The following is a 19197-nucleotide window of genomic DNA, read 5'->3' on the forward strand; positions in this document are numbered from 1 at the left end:
AGCAAAGTAAATTTACAATAACTGTTATCAATTATATAAATTTTCGAAAGTCGGTGGCGGAGGTGGTGATACATGGAATGAAAAGAAGAGGAATTACACATTTACACTATAAGACTTTTTGCAATCATTGTTACAAACATGATTTCCATATAAGTTAGTATGACTAGTACTTTATTTTCTTTGTATTATTCTTTTATTTGAACTTGTATTTGTATTTCAGGCCCATATAGGACTTATGCCTTTTCAGGCTTTCATTTGTATTTTCTTTTGGGCTTGTATATTGGCATGCATGGGATTTAGGATTGGGTTTATGGTTTGTATTCCGGCCCAATAAGGTTTTAGGGCTTTTGGACATGTATTGAGGTTCATTAGAATATCATTTGCATAGTTTGAGCCAAGTTGGGCATAGTCCACTTCATATGGCTTGATATCTCTTAGGCTTCTTGTTAGAAGTCTCGCATTGATTAGAGATAGAGCATAAATAACATTTATAAGGGTTTTACAAACCTCAACTCTTGAGCTAACTTTTGTGGTTGAGTATAAACATCCAATTTCTAATACTTCTCATTCATAAAGAGCCTTTCTTTTGTATTTTGACAACCATATAGAGAATTATAAGTGGTAGCACTTGTAACTTCTCAACTTTGAGAACTATGTTTCCATGAAGTTTGTAGCTTCTCTTGCTTAGGTTAATCGCTTTTGAGTTCCATCTCTTCCTCAACCATTTGAAGGTTTTTCTTCTAATTGTTATTATTCATGCAAGCAAGCTTGAAGTGTACAATTGGCTCCTTATCATTTAACTAGTTTAAAAAATTGATAAATACACTAAAAAACTAAGGAAACGTTTTTTCTTGAGGAAAAAATACTAAGGAAGCCGAAATCAAATAAGTTAAATTTATAGGATTGAAGGTGTAAGTAAGCCTAAAATATAAGTTTTTTTTATAAGCAAGCCTGAAATAGAAGTGTGCTTTTAAAATAGATTATTGGAAATATACTATTTTTGAAAAATAAGTTGGAGTCCATTAACCGTTTAACACTTACAAGGTTACACACACTATGAAACAAAATCGTTAACTGATATAACGTCAAAAGAAAGCATGTTTTTTAGTGAAAATGAAAACAGAAAACATACAAACCAAACAACCCCTTAGATATGGAAATCTTATTTTTGGACTCCCCGAATATTAAGCAATTTTAAGCAGCAATTACCTGCGTAGAAAATTCTTTTGACTGTATAAGAAAATCTCGTATGTGAGTTTTGAATGTGGAGAGATCAGTTGTGGATTCAAATAGTCCATTCACAAATTGGGTAACCTGCAAAATTATTGAAAATTAGTCATTTGTTCTGGCAAGGGAGAGGAATAAACATTATTTATTTGACCCAAATTACCTCAGCTGTTGTCATGTTGGGAAAAGAAGTGCTTAGAAGTTTTATGGTAAACTCGCGTACAAAAGCAGCATTACTTAGGTAAGGATATGGATTTGTAGCAGCATCCCAGAGAGGTTCAGTTAAGGCGCCAGTTTCCAGCTGAAAAGGTCCAACACATTATTTTTGCTATTTCTAGCAAGTAAAATGGGGGAGACAAAAGCATGATTATGACAAAGTACCAGACAGAACAAATGCTGAAGCACCAAGACGTGCAATTTGAACCCAGGCTTATGAAAAGTGTCAGTCAGAACAGCGAAGATCTCTTGCTCAATTGTCAAGAAATATGTCCGATAAAACTGATTACAGAACTCTGAGCCCTGCAATAAACAGACATTCATTTAAAAATATATATATAACTGAAGATATGCACCAGTATAGTAAGAATGAGAGTGGCAAGAAGAGCTTTGTTATGGATGGAAAGATAAATATAATTGTAGAGTAAAGAACGAAAAGCAACTACGGGGAAGGAATAAAATCCTCCAAGGCAGGAAAACCTATATACAATAATACAATAAAACTAGGTTCATAAAAAAAAATGAACAAATATACAAAGATCGCACCTGAAACTTCTTCAGCATCTCCAACAATAGGTTTAAGCCAGTTTCAGCAATATTTCTTTCTGTATGGCGAAATGCCCAAATGATTGAATCCATAACAAGCTTCAGTTGCTGATACATCACATAACAAAAAAGAATCAGGCAGAGACTACAGAGATCACAAAATTTGACAAGCATTCTTAGTCAACATTGATTCGTTGTGGAAAGAGAGGGAACAAGAAACACAACCTGGCTTGACAAGCAGATTAATGCAGGAAAACAATGAGTAGCTATGGCACGAAGTAGGGAAAAGAACTTCAGCCTATGCTCTGGGTAGTCTTCAAAATTTTTTGTAATCATCTGCGAGGCAGAATAAAAGGAAAAATATAAATCAGTAGATATTATCTGAGAATACCCAATAATTATTTGCTACCAGTTATTAAAAATTAAAACTTATACAGAGCACCATTAGCAAAACTTCTATCGGCATCTCAGTAAACAATGTCTGAACACTTTAAGTGATATATGCAATTTACACAATTTATAAAAGAAAAATTATGAGAACTTTATAAAAGTGTATAAGAAAGAGCTTATGAATTTTCTTCTCAGGGTAAGATTATGATGGTCTAAAAAGTGAATATAAGGTAATTGTTTGGCAGTTGCATATCCAAAGAGTAATAGCTCGTCAGGACCATACTTTCAGCACTATTTTTCATTTTTTATTCCAAAGTACTATACCTCTAGAAATAATATAATTTCAATTCTGACATTTTGCACATTTCTAAGATGCATTGGATGTTTAAGAATGTTGTTCACCTACAAAAGTTCTTATCATATATTTACCTTGTTGTTCGCAACGTCAGAAAAGGCGTTGGGTAGTGGTAAAAATATAAGGTAGCGGTTCTGCAGACGGTGTTAAACATATGTTGGGTGAGCTCGCATTATTCATAAGTGCATTTAAAATGCTTTTTACTGTTTGTATTGTATATAGTTAAAAAGATTGGAAATTAGCATATGATCTATTACATTATATTGCATTTAGGAAATTTCATGTCAATTTGTTACAATACAAACAATTTACGCAAAAGCATACAATCAAATACATTTGATTATGCTAGAATGAGTTATGATGTCAAATGTATTCCTCCCAATATAGAGGATATACAAATTATATCCCATTTTATGACGTTAAAAAATGAACGATGTGACCCTTAAATGCTACGCCAGCATCCGGGAGGGTGATTTGAACCTATAATATTAAGTTATTTGATTTCGTAAATTGTATGTTTTTACAGAAAAATGTTATAGGTTCAAATCTCCCTTCCGGATGCTAACGTAGCATTTAACGGTCACATCGTTCATTTTTTTACATCAGAAAACGGGGTATATTTTGTATACCATCTACATTGGCTTATAAAGAGGTAAACTAATTAAACATAAACAAGCAACTCATCTAATTGGTAATATGATACTAAATTACTCAATTACTTGTGCAACAGAAAATCAGTAACAACATAACATTTCTTAGTTAATACTACCATGTGCAAACAAAGTTCATCTAAGTTAACCAATAACTACCTACAAATATGGACACACTACTAGAATTAGACAAAATAATATGCTAAGAGTTCCTTCCAAAATACAGCAGCAACAGCTTGAATACTTCATTTCATTTCCACTTTCAATCCATCTAGCTTAAGCATATCTCTCATTTATTCACAACCCCTAGATACATGAACAAAGAAATATGGAATGAGCGAGTAACCCATTAATTGATTCTTCAACAATTGATATATAAAAAGTAAAAGTCATATCATTTCACGCCAGGTTTTCTCGTAGCTTAAACATGGTGGTGCGTCATTGAAAGTAAACCATTTCAATGTTGATCTCCTTGGCTAGAACCTCAAAATCTTCAATCTCTATCTTCTTACGCTTTATCAACCTCTCATTCAACTCAAAAAATAATAAACATAAAGTCCAGTTTCAAGGAAAGTCTGCTTTTGAACGGTTCTATTGTTTCATTTCCATTTTTAGACTCGACTACAAAAGAAACGAAAACAAAAAACATCAAATAATTTAAACAAAAACTTTCGTCCCAAGGAATGACTGCTTTTGAACCGTTCTCTTGCTTCATTTTCATTTTAAGACCTGCTTTTGACCGTTCTCTTGCTACATTTCAATTTTCAGACTCGGCTACAAAGGAAACGAAAATAAAAAATATGAAATAGTTTTAACAAAAAGGTTCGTCACAAAAAAAGCTTGATTTTTAACTGTTCTCTTGTTTTCAATTTTCAGACTCGACTACATAGGAAACGAAAACCAAAAACATGAAATAATTTTAACAAAAAGTTTCGTCCAAATGAAAGCTTGCTTTTGAACCGTTCTCTTGCTTCATTTCCATTTTCTGACCCGACTACAAAGGAAACGAAAACAAAAAACATGAAATAATTTTAACAAACAGTAAAAAGTATTTCAAATATACTTTAGAACAATGTGAGCTCACCAAACATATGATCTATTCAGGGATGACACAAAAGCTAGTAAACATCAACGTGTAAGCCAAGATAAGATGATAAATTCCACTCTATACTTAACCTGATAAAGATTCAAATTATACTCAGCATCGCTAGAACACAAATTGGGTAGTTAAACATATTCAGTCAGTAAAAGACTATCTATCTTTATCTTTCTTGCAGCAAAACACATGCAATAAAACAAGGAAGTAAATTGAGAATCAATCTTTATCTATCTTTTTTAAGATCAATCTTCTTATATTTTGATTTGTATCTATAGATTACTATCTTAGATGCATGCTCACTATAAATGATGGAAAATATAGAGACGTTTAAAAGAATTTGAACAATCACATTATGACCATAAAAATTACTGAATAGCTATATGTGTAATCAAGGCTTGAAAATTAAATAACTAAAAACCATACATTCATCACCATGACATAAAATGTTATCCCAACCACAAACATAAATATGACATCTTAAGAGGCACATAATAAGCAAATAATCCATTCATAGATCTTGTAACAAATTGGCATGAGCATTCCCAGATGCAATATGAAAAAGATGCTAAATAAATATGCAAGGTAAATACGTTGGTGGATCACAAAGGTAGGCAGTAAATATCAATGTGTAAGCTAAGACAACCCGATAAATTCCATTTGATACTTAACCAGATAAAGATATATTGAAATTCTACTCAAACTCAACCAATTGTGCAACAGAACCTCTGCCATTTACAATTAAAGCTCATCAAATACTGATAGATATCCAATAACTACAACTATGACCACATTAATTAGAGTTAGAAAAATATTGTGCTGACCATTCCCTGCAAAATACAGCAGCAGTTTGAATAGTTAACTTTGATTCCTCTTTCACTAATCACAAGTTAATCCATCAGCCATCTAACCGATTCACCACCCCTAGATACATGAAACAAAAATGCAGTGAGTGAATAACATATAAATTAAACTTTCAACAGTTGACATGTGAAAACTATTTGTAAAAACCATGCCTGGAAAACCGGTGCCTCAGGCAGCCAATCAGTCCTCCTTGTTCTCGCGTATCTTAAAGAGTTTGTTGATGCGGTGTTGGAAGTAATCTAGTTGGATGTTGGTATCCTTTGACTGTAACTGAAAACCTATATGTTCCTACGCCTCAAACACCCTCAACCCCCTCATTCAATTCAATCCATAGCTCCTCATGTTGCGGCCAATCTTCCCTTATCTTGTACGAGTTTATGCAAATGTTATGGAGGGAATTAGTCTTGAGTTAGTCAACTCTAGTGCCAACTCACTAATCTCCACAATCATCTCATTCAACCTCGTCAATTTTGCAAAGACGGTATCACTACTAAAGGAAAGGCGTTGGGTAGTGGTGAAAATATAGCGTAGCAGTTCTACCGACGGTGTTAAACATATGTATGGTGTGCTCACATTGTTCATAAGTGCATTTAAAAAGCTTTTTACTGTTTGTATTGTATATAGTTAGAAAGATTGGAAATCAACATATGATCTATTATACATTGATTGTCTCCACTACTGACTGCCGAGTGTCTCATAACTTTGTGACCCACCTATGTATTTCTATTGGAAATTTAGTTAGCAACTTAGCATTATTTTCATATTGCATTTCGGAAGTTTCATTTCAATTTGTTACAATACATACAATTTACATTTGATTGTGCTAGAATAAGTTATGATGTCAAATGCATTCCTCCCAATATAGAGGATATACAAATTATATCATATTTTCCGACGTTAAAAAATGTACGATGTGACCCTTAAATGTTACGCCAGCATCCGGGAGGGTGATTTGAACCTATAACATTAAGTCATTTGATTTCGTAAATTGTATGTTTTGACAGAAAAATGTTATAGGTTCAAATCTCCCTTCCAGATGTTAACGTAGCATTAACAATTACATCGTCCATTTTTTGACGTCAGAAAACGAGATATATTTTGTATACCATCTACATTGGCTTATAAAGAGGTAAACTAATTAAACATAAACAAGCAACTCATCTAATTGATAATATGATACTCAATTACTTGTGCAACATAACATTTCTTAGTTAATACTACCATGTGCAAACAAAGTTCATCTAAGTAAACCAATAATTACCTACAAATATGAACACACTACTAAAATTACACAAAATACTCTGCTGAGAGTTCCTTCCAAAATACAGCAGCGACAACTTGAATACTTCATTTCATTTCCACTTTCAATCCATCTAGCTTAAGCATATCTCTCATTTATTCACAATCCTAGATACATAAACAAAGAAATATGGAATGAGTGAGTAACCCATTTTTTGATTTTTCAGCAATTGATATATAAAAAGTAAAAGTCATACCATTTCACGGCAAGTTTTCGCGTATCTTAAACATGTTGGTGGTGCGTCATTGGAAGTAAACCATTTCAATGTTGATCTCCTTCGCTAGAACCTCAAAATCTTCTATCTCTATCTTCTTACGCTTCATCAACCCCTCATTCAACTCCAAAAAAAAAATAAACAAAAATTTTCGTCCTAAGGAAAGCCTGCTTTTAAACGGTTTTATTGCTTCATTTCCATTTTCAGACTCGACTACAAAAGAAACGAAAACCAAAAACATCAAATAATTTAAACAAAAAGTTTCGTCCCAAGGAAAGGCTGCTTTTTGAACCATTCTCTTGCTTCATTTTCATTTTAAGACCTGCTTTTGACCGTTCTCTTGCTTCGTTTTCATTTTAAGACCTGCTTTTGACCGTTCTCTTGCTTCATTTTAATTTTCAGACTCCACTACAAAGGAAACGAAAACCAAAACCATGAAATGATTTTAACAAAAAGGTTCGTCCCAATAAAAGCCTGTTTTTTAACCGTTCTCTTGCTTCATTTCAATTTTCAGACTCGACTACAGAGGAAAAGAAAACCAAAAACATGAAATAAATTTAACAAAAAGGTTCGTCTAAAAAAAACATGTTTTTTAGTGAAAATGAAAACAGAAAACGTACAAACCAAACAGGCCCTTAGATATGGAAATCTTATTTTTGGACTCCCCGAATATTTTCCCCAAAACACTAAGGAAGCCGAAATCAAATAAGTTAAATTTATAAGATTGAAAGTGTAAGTAAGCCTAAAATATATGTTTTTTTTTTATCAGCAAGCCTGAAATAGAAGTATGTTTTCGTGTGCTATTAACCGTTTAACACTTACAAGGTTACAGAAAACATACAAACCAAACAGACCCTTATATATGGAAATCTTATTTTTGGAAGTATGTTTTCATGTGCTATTAACCGTTTAACACTTACAAGGTTACACACACTATGAAACAAAATCGTTAACTGATATAACGTCAAAAGAAAGCATGTTTTTTAGTGAAAATGGAAACAAGCATGTTTTTTTTAGTAAAAATGAAAACAGAAAACATACAAACCAAACAGACCCTTACATATGGAAATCTTATTTTTGGAAGTATGTTTTCATGTGTTATTAACCGTTTAACACTTACAAGGTTACACACACTATGAAACAAAATCGTTAACTGATATAACGTCAAAAGAAAGCATGTTTTTTAGTGAAAATGGAAACAAGCATGTTTTTTTTGTGAAAATGAAAACAGAAAACATACAAACCAAATAGACCCTTACATATGGAAATCTTATTTTTGGAAGTATGTTTTCATGTGTTATTAACCGTTTAACACTTACAAGGTTACACACACTATGAAACAAAATCGTTAACTGATATAACGTCAAAAGAAAGCATGTTTTTTAGTGAAAATGGAAACAAGCATGTTTTTTTAGTGAAAATGAAAACAGAAAACATACAAACCAAACAGACCCTTACATATGGAAATCTTATTTTTGGAAGTATGTTTTCATGTGCTATTAACCGTTTAACACTTACAAGGTTACACACACTATGAAACAAAATCGTTAACTGATATAACGTCAAAATAAAGCATGTTTTTTAGTGAAAATGGAAACAAGCATGTTTTTTTAGTGAAAATGAAAACAGAAAACATACAAACCAAACAGACCCTTACATATGGAAATCTTATTTTTGGAAGTATGTTTTCATGTGCTATTAACCGTTTAACACTTACAAGGTTACACACACTATGAAACAAAATCGTTAACTGATATAACATCAAAAGAAAGCATGTTTTTTAGTGAAAATGAAAACAAACATGTTTTTTAGTGAAAATGAAAGCAAAAAACATACAAACCAAACAGACCCTTATATATGGAAATCTTATTTTTGGAAGTATGTTTTCATGTGCTATTAACCGTTTAACACTTATAAGGTTACACACACTATGAAACAAAATCGTTAACTGATATAACGTCAAAAGAAATCATGTTTTTTTAGTGAAAATGAAAACAAACATGTTTTTTAGTGAAAATGAAAACAGAAAACATACAAACCAAACACACCCTTACATATGGAAATCTTATTTTTGGACTCCCCGAATATTTTCCCAAAAACACACAGATTTAATAAATGGAAACACTACTACCAAAATTTAAATCAATCGGTCATCGCGTGAGGGATAGCAACTACCAAAATTTGTATTAATTTTTGTAAGTTCATAGAATTACACATTTATCACTTAATTTTGTTTTTATATGGCAAATTTTAAATGCATAGTCACAAGAATAATATCACGAGCAAAAAAGAGCATTCAATTTGATTTCTGTAATTTACCTTTTCTATATCAACATCATACAGTCTCCTTATGGTATATCCAAAAATAAACTAAGACATTATTTTTCGTTGACTTGAATCTCCTCATAAGAGTCTACAGATGAAGAAGAAGCGATTTGCTTGCCCTGCTATCTGAAAATGATGTGTCCTCAACTACACTTTCGTAACCATTTTTCTTCTGGAAATGCAGTAGAGGATTTTGCACAATCTCTTAACAAGTAGGAGAAAAGAATAAATGAGTAACTATGACACCTCATTCAAATATTGTGCAATGCAATCTGTATCAAACAACTGAATTATGTAGAGTAAGAGATTAAATGCGATTAAATTCTGTTAGAGTAATCTTAAAGAACAACCTAAATTACTTTAATCACTCAAGAAATAAAGATACTCTAAGATACGATCAGAATATCAACATATTACAGTTACGATTGATGTTAAAAGAGAGCAATTATACCTCATTATGTGGTCTCCTTTGAGCTTCTAGCTGAGAGTTTGGCATGTTCGGATCACTTCCAAATCCTTCTCTATGATTCGTGTTTCTAGCATGTGTTTGGGAAGGTATAAAATAGAAGTTTTGAATTGGAGAAAGGGATGCATTCACTGGTCCACGAGGGATCACAAACTGCTTTTGTACTTCCTCAGCAGAAGCTTCTCCTTTAAGCTCGAAGCTAGATGATTCAGACATAGACCATTGAGTCGGCGGTGGATAACCCATGTAACCAGGGGACTTGTGAGTTTGAGAACAAAAAAATACCTGTCTTAAATTCGAGGAATAACATCTATACCATCTTTACATATACAAGACTTTTTAGCTGAAAAAATGGGATGTTGTCCAAGGACTAAGGAGAGATTGCATACCATGCAAAAGAAGTTATCTTGCGGTAATGTATGTAATCAGCAACACGAATCTTGAAGTTCCTAAATGTTTCATACAACTCCTTATTAAGTTCAAAGGAACACCGTAGTTTCTGATAAATCAATTTAAAGTTAGTAGGTAAAGAAGAAAACTATTAAGGTTAAGAAAGAGGTCATGAAATGATTTTTTCAAAGTATGAAAAACAAATGAATCAAATTCTTCAGTTACATCTAAATGAGAAAAACTATTGAAAGAAGCAATAAAAAAAGGTAACTGTAACCTTATCATGCTGAAAATCTTGATGTTAAAACAGTAGTACAAAGGCAAGTACCATGTCCAACAAATTAAGCAAGTTTTTGAAAAATACGATAATCATCCAACTATATTAGAAGGTCCTATATAACAGAGAAAGTCATAACTAATCCCCCTCTCACTATCTTCCACGATTTTATTCCTATAAGGCATGAATAACACTAAATCTTAGAGTAACATTTAGGAAAGATTTTAAATCTCCATTCATTCTCAAATGCAACAAAGAATCTACCCTCAACATGTAACCTTTTGAAATTTAAACCGAAAACCAGTATTAAAAATCCAACATGCTTATATCCAACTCTACCCTTACTTAATTTAATTTGTCTAGGTTCTCCACAAAACCACTGTAACTCTGTAAGGACACAGAAGATTTCAATTCTGTCCTATGTGAATTGTGATTACGTGTTGTCAATACTCATACAAAGCAAGCATACTGACAAAGAATTCAAAACTAAGCTTCTCAAGGTATAATTGCATACATGTAAATTAGGACACAAACAGTGATGATGGTATTGCAACAGACAAATAAATGTTAATGACATCCACAAACACATATATTATGACTTCTTTAGTGCAAATGCTGGTATGAATGTTTAAACCATGGAAGAGGAAATAAGTGTTAATGACATCCACAAAAACATATATTATGACTTCTTTAGTGCCATGCTGCTATGAATGTTTAAACCATGCAAGAGTGATAATACTGACAAAACTGATCACTTACATGAAAATTACAAGAAAGAAGCACAGATACATAGACAAGTGAAGCAAGTCTCTAACAAGTTCCAGTTAAACGTAAAGACCGGTTTCCTTTCCCATTGTCTATCCATAAGCATGTCATTGACATAGAAAACATACTTTACAAAAATTGACACTGTAGTTGTTGCAAGTATCATGTACCTGAAACAGAGAGTATTATTGTGAATTAAAAGGAATGTTAAATTTTGGATTCCACGGCATCAAATATGTGAAATCATGAATAAGTTCGGTTTTCTGCATATAACTTTCAACTATCATGGGATTTTTCATAGACCATCAACATGGATTAGTTTGGTTTTTCACATAATAATTAACCACGCCATAAATTATTCGAGAGCGGGACTTACTCAAACGCAAAGAAAAGCGAAACAGAAGCCTGTCGAGATAGTAACAAATGCCTCACTGAACTATACAGAAAGAGGCCATCTAGGAGAAGAAGGAAGCCCATAAAAGACACTATTCGAACTTGAGACAACATGGACACATAAGGAGTAGTCTCTATGTATTCCACTCTCTTCTGAGCTAACCAATGCAAAGCCTTGACCAACAAGAGTGTCATAACCATGGCAAGGAACGAAATAGAAAAATCCTGCCTAAAGATAGTGATTGCAAAAAGGATTTTCATAACCTCTCTCCACGATTGCTCACTAAGCCTCTCAACCTTAGCCTCTCGAAGGGAACCAAGGGTAATGAACATGAGGAACTTGAAATTGTTATGCCTGAAGAATTTCCTAGATTGAGTAAGGATGAACCGAAGGAAGTGGTGTTGAAATACTTGAAGCGGGAAAGGTATCTGCCGGTACTCGATGACTTGTGGAAAAACAGGATTGAGATGAGGTGTAAGATGTTTTCCGAGATAACACTACTACAAAAAAAGGCGTTGGGTAGTGGTTAAAATATAGGGTAGCGGTTCTGCAGGTGGTGCTAAACAAGGTGTTGTTAAAGTTGGGCAGCGGTTAGTAACCGCTACGGAAAGTAATAGAAGAAAAACGGAATGGAAAACCAATATTGCAATTAACAAATACTAGAAATTTCAGAGAGATCACAAACCTGAGGAAATTTAAGATGGTCATTCACATGTTTCTGATTAGGGAGTGACCAACTGACCATACCGCCTATATTTTCTCAATAAAGGAGTCTAATTCCTCAAGTTTCACCATAATTATCATTATACTACGAAATTGAATCCATAGGCATTAAGTGAATCAATTTCGTAAACTGTATGTTTTGACAGAAAAATGGTATAGGTTCAAATCCCCTTATGGAAGCTAACGTAACATTTAACGGTTACATTGTCCAATTTTTAAACATTAGAAAACGAGATATAATTTGTATATTTTCTATATTGGCTTAAAAAGAGGTAAACTAATGAAACATAAACAGACAACTCATCTTATTGATAATATGATACTCAATTACTCAAACTTAATTAGTTGTTCAACAGAATATTAGTAACAACAGAACATATCTTAGTTAATACTACCATGAGCAAACCAAGTTCATCTAAGTTAACCAATAACTACCTACAAATAAGGACACACTACTACTACAGCAGCAGCTTGAATACTTCATTTCCTTTCCTCTTTCAATCCATCTAGCTTAAGGATATCTCTCATTTATTCACATCCCCTAGATACATGAACAAAGAAATATGGAATGAGTGAGTAGCCCATTATTTGATTCTTCAACAATTGATATATAAAAAGTAAAAACTGTACTATTTCACGCCAGGTTTTCGTGTATCTTAAACATGTGGGTGATGCGTGATTGGAAGTAAACCATTTCAATGTTGGTCTCATTGGCTAGCACCTCAAAATCTTTCATCTCAATCTCCTTACACTTCATCAACCCCTCATTCAATTCGGAAAAAAAAAATTAACAAAAAGTTTCCTCTCAAGGAGAGTCTGCTTTTGAACCGTTCTCTTGCTTCATTTCCATTTTCAGACTATACTACAGAGGAAACGAAAACAAAAAAACATGATAATTTTAACAAAAAGTTTCGTCCCAATAAAAGTCTGCTTTTGAACCGTTCTCTTGCTTCATTCCCATTTTCGGACCCAACTAAATAAGAAACGAAAAACAAAAACATGAAATAATTTTAACAAAAAATTTCGTCCCAAGGAAAGCCTGTTTTTGAACCGTTATCTTGCTTCATTTCATTTTGAGACTCGACTACAGAAGAGACGAAATACAAAATAATGAAATAATTTTAACAAAAAGTTTTGTCCCAAGGAAAACCTGCTTCTGAACCGTTCTCTTGCTTCATTTCCTTTTTCAGACTCGACTGCAGAGGAAACGAAATACAAAAACATGAAATAATTTTAACAAAAAGTTCGTCCCAAGGAAAACCTGCTTTTGAATCGTTTTCATTTCATTTTCAGACCTGACTACAAAGGAAACGAAATACAAAAACATGAAATAATTTTAACAAAAAAGTTTCATCCTAAGGAAATCCTGCTTTTGAACCGTTCTCTTGGTTCATTTCATTTTCTGACTCGACTACAGAGGAAACGGAAATAAAAAACATGAAATAATTTTAACAAAAAGCTGAAAAAGAGTGAAAAAAAGTCCACCATATGTTCTACCATGGGTTTCCGGTTTTACCTTTAAGGTCGGAAGGGAGAGCGATGGTCGAGGATTGCCGATATAAGCAGAGTGAGGAAGAGCGTCCTGCCAAATAGTCGTCATCTTTTTCAGATTATCCACGTTCTTCTTCCTAATTGTGCTAGCCCTAATAGTTTCTTGAACAACTTTGGATACCTCAATGAGCTCAGCAAGAACATTCTCCTTGGTAGATCCTGAAAAGGGGTTAGAACTCCCAGCACTAATTGATCCTTACCTGATGGCACCAAAATGTCTGGAACATGTGTTCCAGCAAACAACCTATAATCAAAAGTCAATGACACTCCCTTCTTGCTAAAGTGTTCATCTGGCTTCACAATTTTAGGATGTTGACGTAGGATGATCTCAGTAAGTAGGCATGGGGAGGCTATTGGTAGCTTCACTACATAGGCTTCAACATGCTTCATTGTTTGGCCACTTATCGTTAGTCACAACGGTAAAAAAAATCAAAATTGGAGTATAATTATGAAATCGCGTGAACCTGTCAACTCCAAAGCAGAGAGAACATAATTTTTTTTATTAAACACGCTAAGTACTCCTTCGAACAAGGACACGTGTATGTGTAGCTTACTTTAGTAGGCCTGCTTTATTATGAAACACAGAGGTTGAATGACTAACGGTGACTACACAACTCTAATGAAACTCGTTTCCTTTGATTATTTTCAAGTTTAGCCTATTCAAATTTTGTACTTTATACTTCAATTATATAATTGACAAATAAGACAAAAAAATATTGATAAAATATCACTTAAGGTAACCCAAGTTGTGACTTTCGAACTCCGGATCATAGAAGATCACCTTAAGGTGACCCAAGTTGTGACTTATGAACTCCGGGTCATATAAGATCACCTTAAGGTAACCATAGTTGTGACTTTCAAACTCCGGATCATAGAATATCGCGTTAAGGTAACCCTAGTTGTGACTTTCGAACTCCGGATCATAGAAGATCACCTTAAGGTAACCATAGTTGTGACTTTCGAACTCCGGATCATAGAAGATCACCTTAAGGTAACCCAAGTTGTAACTTTCGAACTCCAAATCATCAAGGATCACCTTAAGTTAACCCAAGTTGGAAGATCACCTTCAGGTAACCCAAGTTGAAACTTTCGACCTCCTGATCATATAAGATCACCTTAAGGTAACCCTAGTTGTGACTTTCGAACTCCGGATCATAGAATATCACCTTAAGGTAGCCACAGTTGTGACTTTCGAACTTCAGGTCATATAAGATCACCTTCAGGTAACCCAAGTTGAAACTTTCAAACTCCTGATCATATAAGATCACCTTAAGGTAACCCTAGTTGTGACTTTCGATCTTCGGATCATAGAATATCACCTTAAGGTAGCCACAGTTGTGACTTTCGAACTTCAGGTCATAGAAAATCACCTATAGGTACCTCAAGTTGTGACTTTCGAACTCTGGATCATAGATGATCACCTTAAGGTAACCCAAATTGCGACTTTCGAACTCCGGATCATAGAAGATCACCTTAAGGTAACCATAACTGAAACTTCGGACCGTATAAGATTACCTTAAGGTAACACAAGTTGTGACTTTCAAACTCCGGATCATAGAAGATCACCTTAAGGTAACTTTAGTTGTGACTTTCGAACTCTGGATCATAGAATATCAAATAAGTAGATTGAAGGGATATTCAATTAAAAATTTCATAACTTAATATTTCAAAACTTATATATATATATATATATATATATATATATATATATATATATATGAGTGATATATTGACTCCGGGAGTCAATTGAAAAACTGACTCCAAATCTTATACCATTAATTTCATTAAAAATTGACAGATTAATCCTTAGAATGTATCACGTGACCTCTCCATGCTTTTTCCTCCTCCTTTTTTGCAAGTCAATTGCCTATATGTTTTTCTTGAAAATGTAAAACATTATAAACTCGATGAACAAACTGAAGTTCTTGAAAAAAATTGACACCCATATAATCATCAGTAAATTAAATCAAGGAAATAGTAAAAAATTGTTGGCACCTTGGTCTGTAACTATAATCATCAGTAAATTTTGTTAGTCTTGTCTTGCCTTCTTTGTGTTGTCTCTGTTTATTTCAGCCATCTTCCTTCCCTCTGTGTTTGTCTTCGCTCTATCGACGTGTTGCTTCGCTCAACTATTTCGTCATTTCTTTGCGTTCGTGTTGGTTCAAATCTAGCTCGAAATTCACCTTCTTCTTGGACTCTTTTCAGGAAGGGGTTTTAGTATATGAATCTATTTTTAAGAGAAAATTATTAGAATTAGTTTTCAGTAGTATTTCAATTTAACACGTTACTAACAATTTTTATTATTAAAACTCACATAGATTGAATGTCAGCACAGTAAAAATTCGGATATAAACTACTACTACTTTTATGAAACAAACTACCACTACTTGTAACTTTAATATTTGTTAAAATCAAATATTGTTGTATATAGCACACCTTAAACCCAACAAGGTTAGTACAACTTAGAACCAACAAGGTTATGTCTAGTGGTCAGCATAAATGTGTGATTGTGAATGAATATTCACCTTGTGATTTGACTGGGAAGAGGGCTTTATGGTCAGATTTAAGGGCTTGGCGGGGGAGCTGCCAGGAGTTGGTTTGGTGTATCGCTGGGGATTTTAATGCTGTTAGATACGAGGAGGAGAGAAGAGGGGTTGGAGGGGTGTCAAATTCTCAGCGTACAGAGATGCAAGAGTTCAATACTTTTATTGCAGATATGGAGTTGATGGACCTCCCTTTGGCTGGTAAGAGATTCACTTGGAGGCAACCGAATCACCAAGCTTGTAGTAGGATTGATCGCTTTCTGGTATCTGCTGAATGGAGCGACTGCTGGCCTAATTGTACGCAATTAGTGCTTCAACGGGGCGTGTCAGATCATTGCCCCCTTCTCCTCCGGCAGTGTTTCCAGGATTGGGGTCCCAAACCTTTTAGAGTGCTTAACTGCTGGCTGGATGACACAAGGATCAACCCTTTTGTTCAGAATGCTTTGTCTGAAATACAGGTAAGGGGTTCGACTGCTTTTGTTTTGAAGGAAAGGTTGAAGGCTCTTCGTGGAAAGCTTAGGGTATGGAACAGAGATGTTTTTGGCAACTTGAAAACAAGGAGGGAAGCTGTGGTGCGTGACATTAATCTTCTTAATGTCAAGGAGGAGGAGGTTGGATTAACAGATGATGAGGTGAACTATCGTAGAACTCTCCAGGACAAATTTTGGAAGGTCCTGAGACATCATGAATCTGTTCTCTGTCAGAAGGCGAGGACGAAGTGGTTAATGTCGGGGGATCAAAATTCTGGCTTCTTCCACCGTACCATTAATCGGAGGAGGCATGTAAATACCATAGTTGGCCTGATGGTTGATGGAGGATGGGAGGAGGAGCCAGGTAGGATAAAAGAAGCGGCTCATCAGTTTTTCACTAATAAATTTAAATTAGTACCTGGCCAAAAGCCGCTGTTAGATGGGGTTCAGTTCCGAATGGTTTCTGATGCTGATAATGCTATGCTCATTGCGCCTTTTACGGAGGAGGAGGTTAAGGCGGCTGTTTGGTCTTGTGGGGGTGATAAAAGCCCAGGTCCGGACGGGTTTAATTTTAAATTTATCCAGAAATTTTGGAAAGTGTTGAAGGGAGATTTCTGCAAGATGGCGAAAGAATTTTGGAAGCGTGAGGTTTGACCAAGGGGTAGTAATGCTTCCTTCATCGCCTTAATTCCGAAGGTATGTTTGCCTCAGAATCTAAATGAATTTAGGCATATTTCCCTTATTGGATGTATGTACAAGGTCATCTCCAAACTACTGTCAACTAGGCTTAATTCTGTTCTTGGGAAATTGATTGATGAGCGTCAGTCTGCTTTTGTTGGAGGTCGGAATATGCTTGATAGTGTTGTTATAGCAAATGAGGTTGTGCATGAGGCAAAGATCAAAAGGAAGCCTACGTTGTTTTTCAAGGTTGATTATGAGAAGGCTTACGACTCTGTGTTTTGGGACTTCCTGGAGTACATGATGACCAGAATGAGCTTTCATGGAAGGTGGACTACCTGGATTTTGGGATGCCTCAGATCTGCCACAGTTTCAATCCTTATCAACGGTAGCCCAAGTGCTGAATTTCCTATGGAAAAGGGCCTCAGGCAGGGTGACCCACTTGCACCTTCCCTGTTTCTCATTGTGGCAGAAGGGTTGAATGCGTTTTTTCTCAATGCAGTCAGGTTGGGGAGATTTAATGGGTACAAGGTTGGTGATGACAGTAGCCTTGAGGTATCACTTTTACAGTTTGTTGATGATACAATTTTTATTGGAGAAGCTTCAATTCATAACTTGGTTACTATCAAGTGTGTCCTTCGTTGTTTTGAACTGATTTCCGGGCTCAAGGTCAATTTTAACAAAAGTAAATTGGCAGCTGTTGGTCTTGACAAGGGTGTGGTCAATCACTTTGCATCTTTCTTGAATTGCAAAGTTATGAGTATCCCGTTTATTTTTCTAGGCATTCCTGTTGGGGGTAGACCGAGTTGCCAAGCAATGTGGGAACCAGTTATTAACAAATTCAGAAAGAGGTTAACTAGTTGGAAGCAAAAATTGGTGTCATTTGGTGGTCGGGTGTGTTTAATCCAAAGTGTACTCTCTGCTTTACCTCTTTTCTTCTTGTCTTTTTTCCGGATGCCGGTGGGTGTGGAGAGTATTTGCACTAGCTTGATGAGAAACTTTCTGTGGGGTGGCTCTGAGGAGACTAGGAAAATAGCATGGGTCAAATGGGAGACTGTATGTAAGCCAAAGTCAGCGGGGGGATTGGGGATCAAAGATCTATCTACTTTTAATAGAGCTTTGTTAGCCAAGTGGATGTGGAGGTTCCGTTCTGAACCAGAAAGTCTGTGGAGTCGGGTTATTAAATTAAAATATGGTGGGTCAAGTACTCTTCCACATTCTGTTTGGTGGCGGGCGATCCAGGAGGCTTGTGTAATTAATGGAAAGAATTGGGTTGATGAAGGGTCAGAAAAATCAGTCTGTTCTGGTAATGCGACGTCGTTCTGGTGCGAGGATTGGTTGGGTAGTGGCTGTTTTCGGGAGAAGTATCCTAGGCTATATAATTTGTCAGTCTGTTTTCGGTGGCGTAGGTCACTTCGGGGGAGGGAAGTGGGATGGTTACTTTCTCTCTTACAAGAAGTTGCTGCAGTTAATTTAACAGAGGGGGAGTCTGATAAGTGGAGCTGGTCCCCTTGCCCGGAGGGCAAGTTTTCGTTTAACAGTGCTTTTTTTCTTCTGCAGGAACCAGAATCCTTGGACGTGGATTATGCATTAAATTTAGCTTGGAGGTCTTTTGCTCCATCGTCGGCCAAGGCGTTCGTTTGGCGGTGCTTTCTTGACAGGATCCCAAGTGCAGAGAACTTATGGAAGCGTCATGTCCTAGTGTCCTTTGAGGATGCTTCTTGTAAAGAATGCTTCGCACGGTTGGAGACTTGCTC

General features: G+C 35.1%; 1 protein-coding gene across 1 annotated transcript; it reads right to left on the reverse strand.

The window, feature by feature from the left end:
- Nucleotides 1–1194: 1194 nt before the first annotated feature.
- LOC130745089 (protein EXPORTIN 1A-like) lies at nt 1195–9895 on the reverse strand. The gene is made up of 6 exons (XM_057597233.1): nt 9635–9895; nt 2215–2370; nt 1990–2097; nt 1609–1746; nt 1391–1528; nt 1195–1314 (listed from the first exon to the last, which is right to left on the reverse strand). Exons 1-6 carry the CDS (start codon nt 9893–9895, stop codon nt 1195–1197), a joined length of 921 nt encoding a protein of 306 aa, XP_057453216.1.
- Between the last annotated feature and the right edge of the window lie 9302 nt (nt 9896–19197).

This window comes from Lotus japonicus, chromosome 3, assembly GCF_012489685.1.
Source record: "Lotus japonicus ecotype B-129 chromosome 3, LjGifu_v1.2".
In the NCBI taxonomy this organism is placed as follows: Eukaryota; Viridiplantae; Streptophyta; class Magnoliopsida; order Fabales; family Fabaceae; genus Lotus; species Lotus japonicus.

Bases quoted from the DNA above. Each gene is read 5' to 3' on its own strand.
- LOC130745089 (XM_057597233.1), bottom strand. From the start codon at position 9,895: ATGGGTTATCCACCGCCGACTCAATGGTCTATGTCTGAATCATCTAGC. The intron at 2,371-9,634 runs GTATAATTGCTC...GGGTATTCTCAG, and splicing joins AAAGGAGACCACATAATGAG to ATAATATCTACTGATTTATA. The intron at 2,098-2,214 runs GTTGTGTTTCTT...GTGATGTATCAG, and splicing joins TAATCTGCTTGTCAAGCCAG to CAACTGAAGCTTGTTATGGA.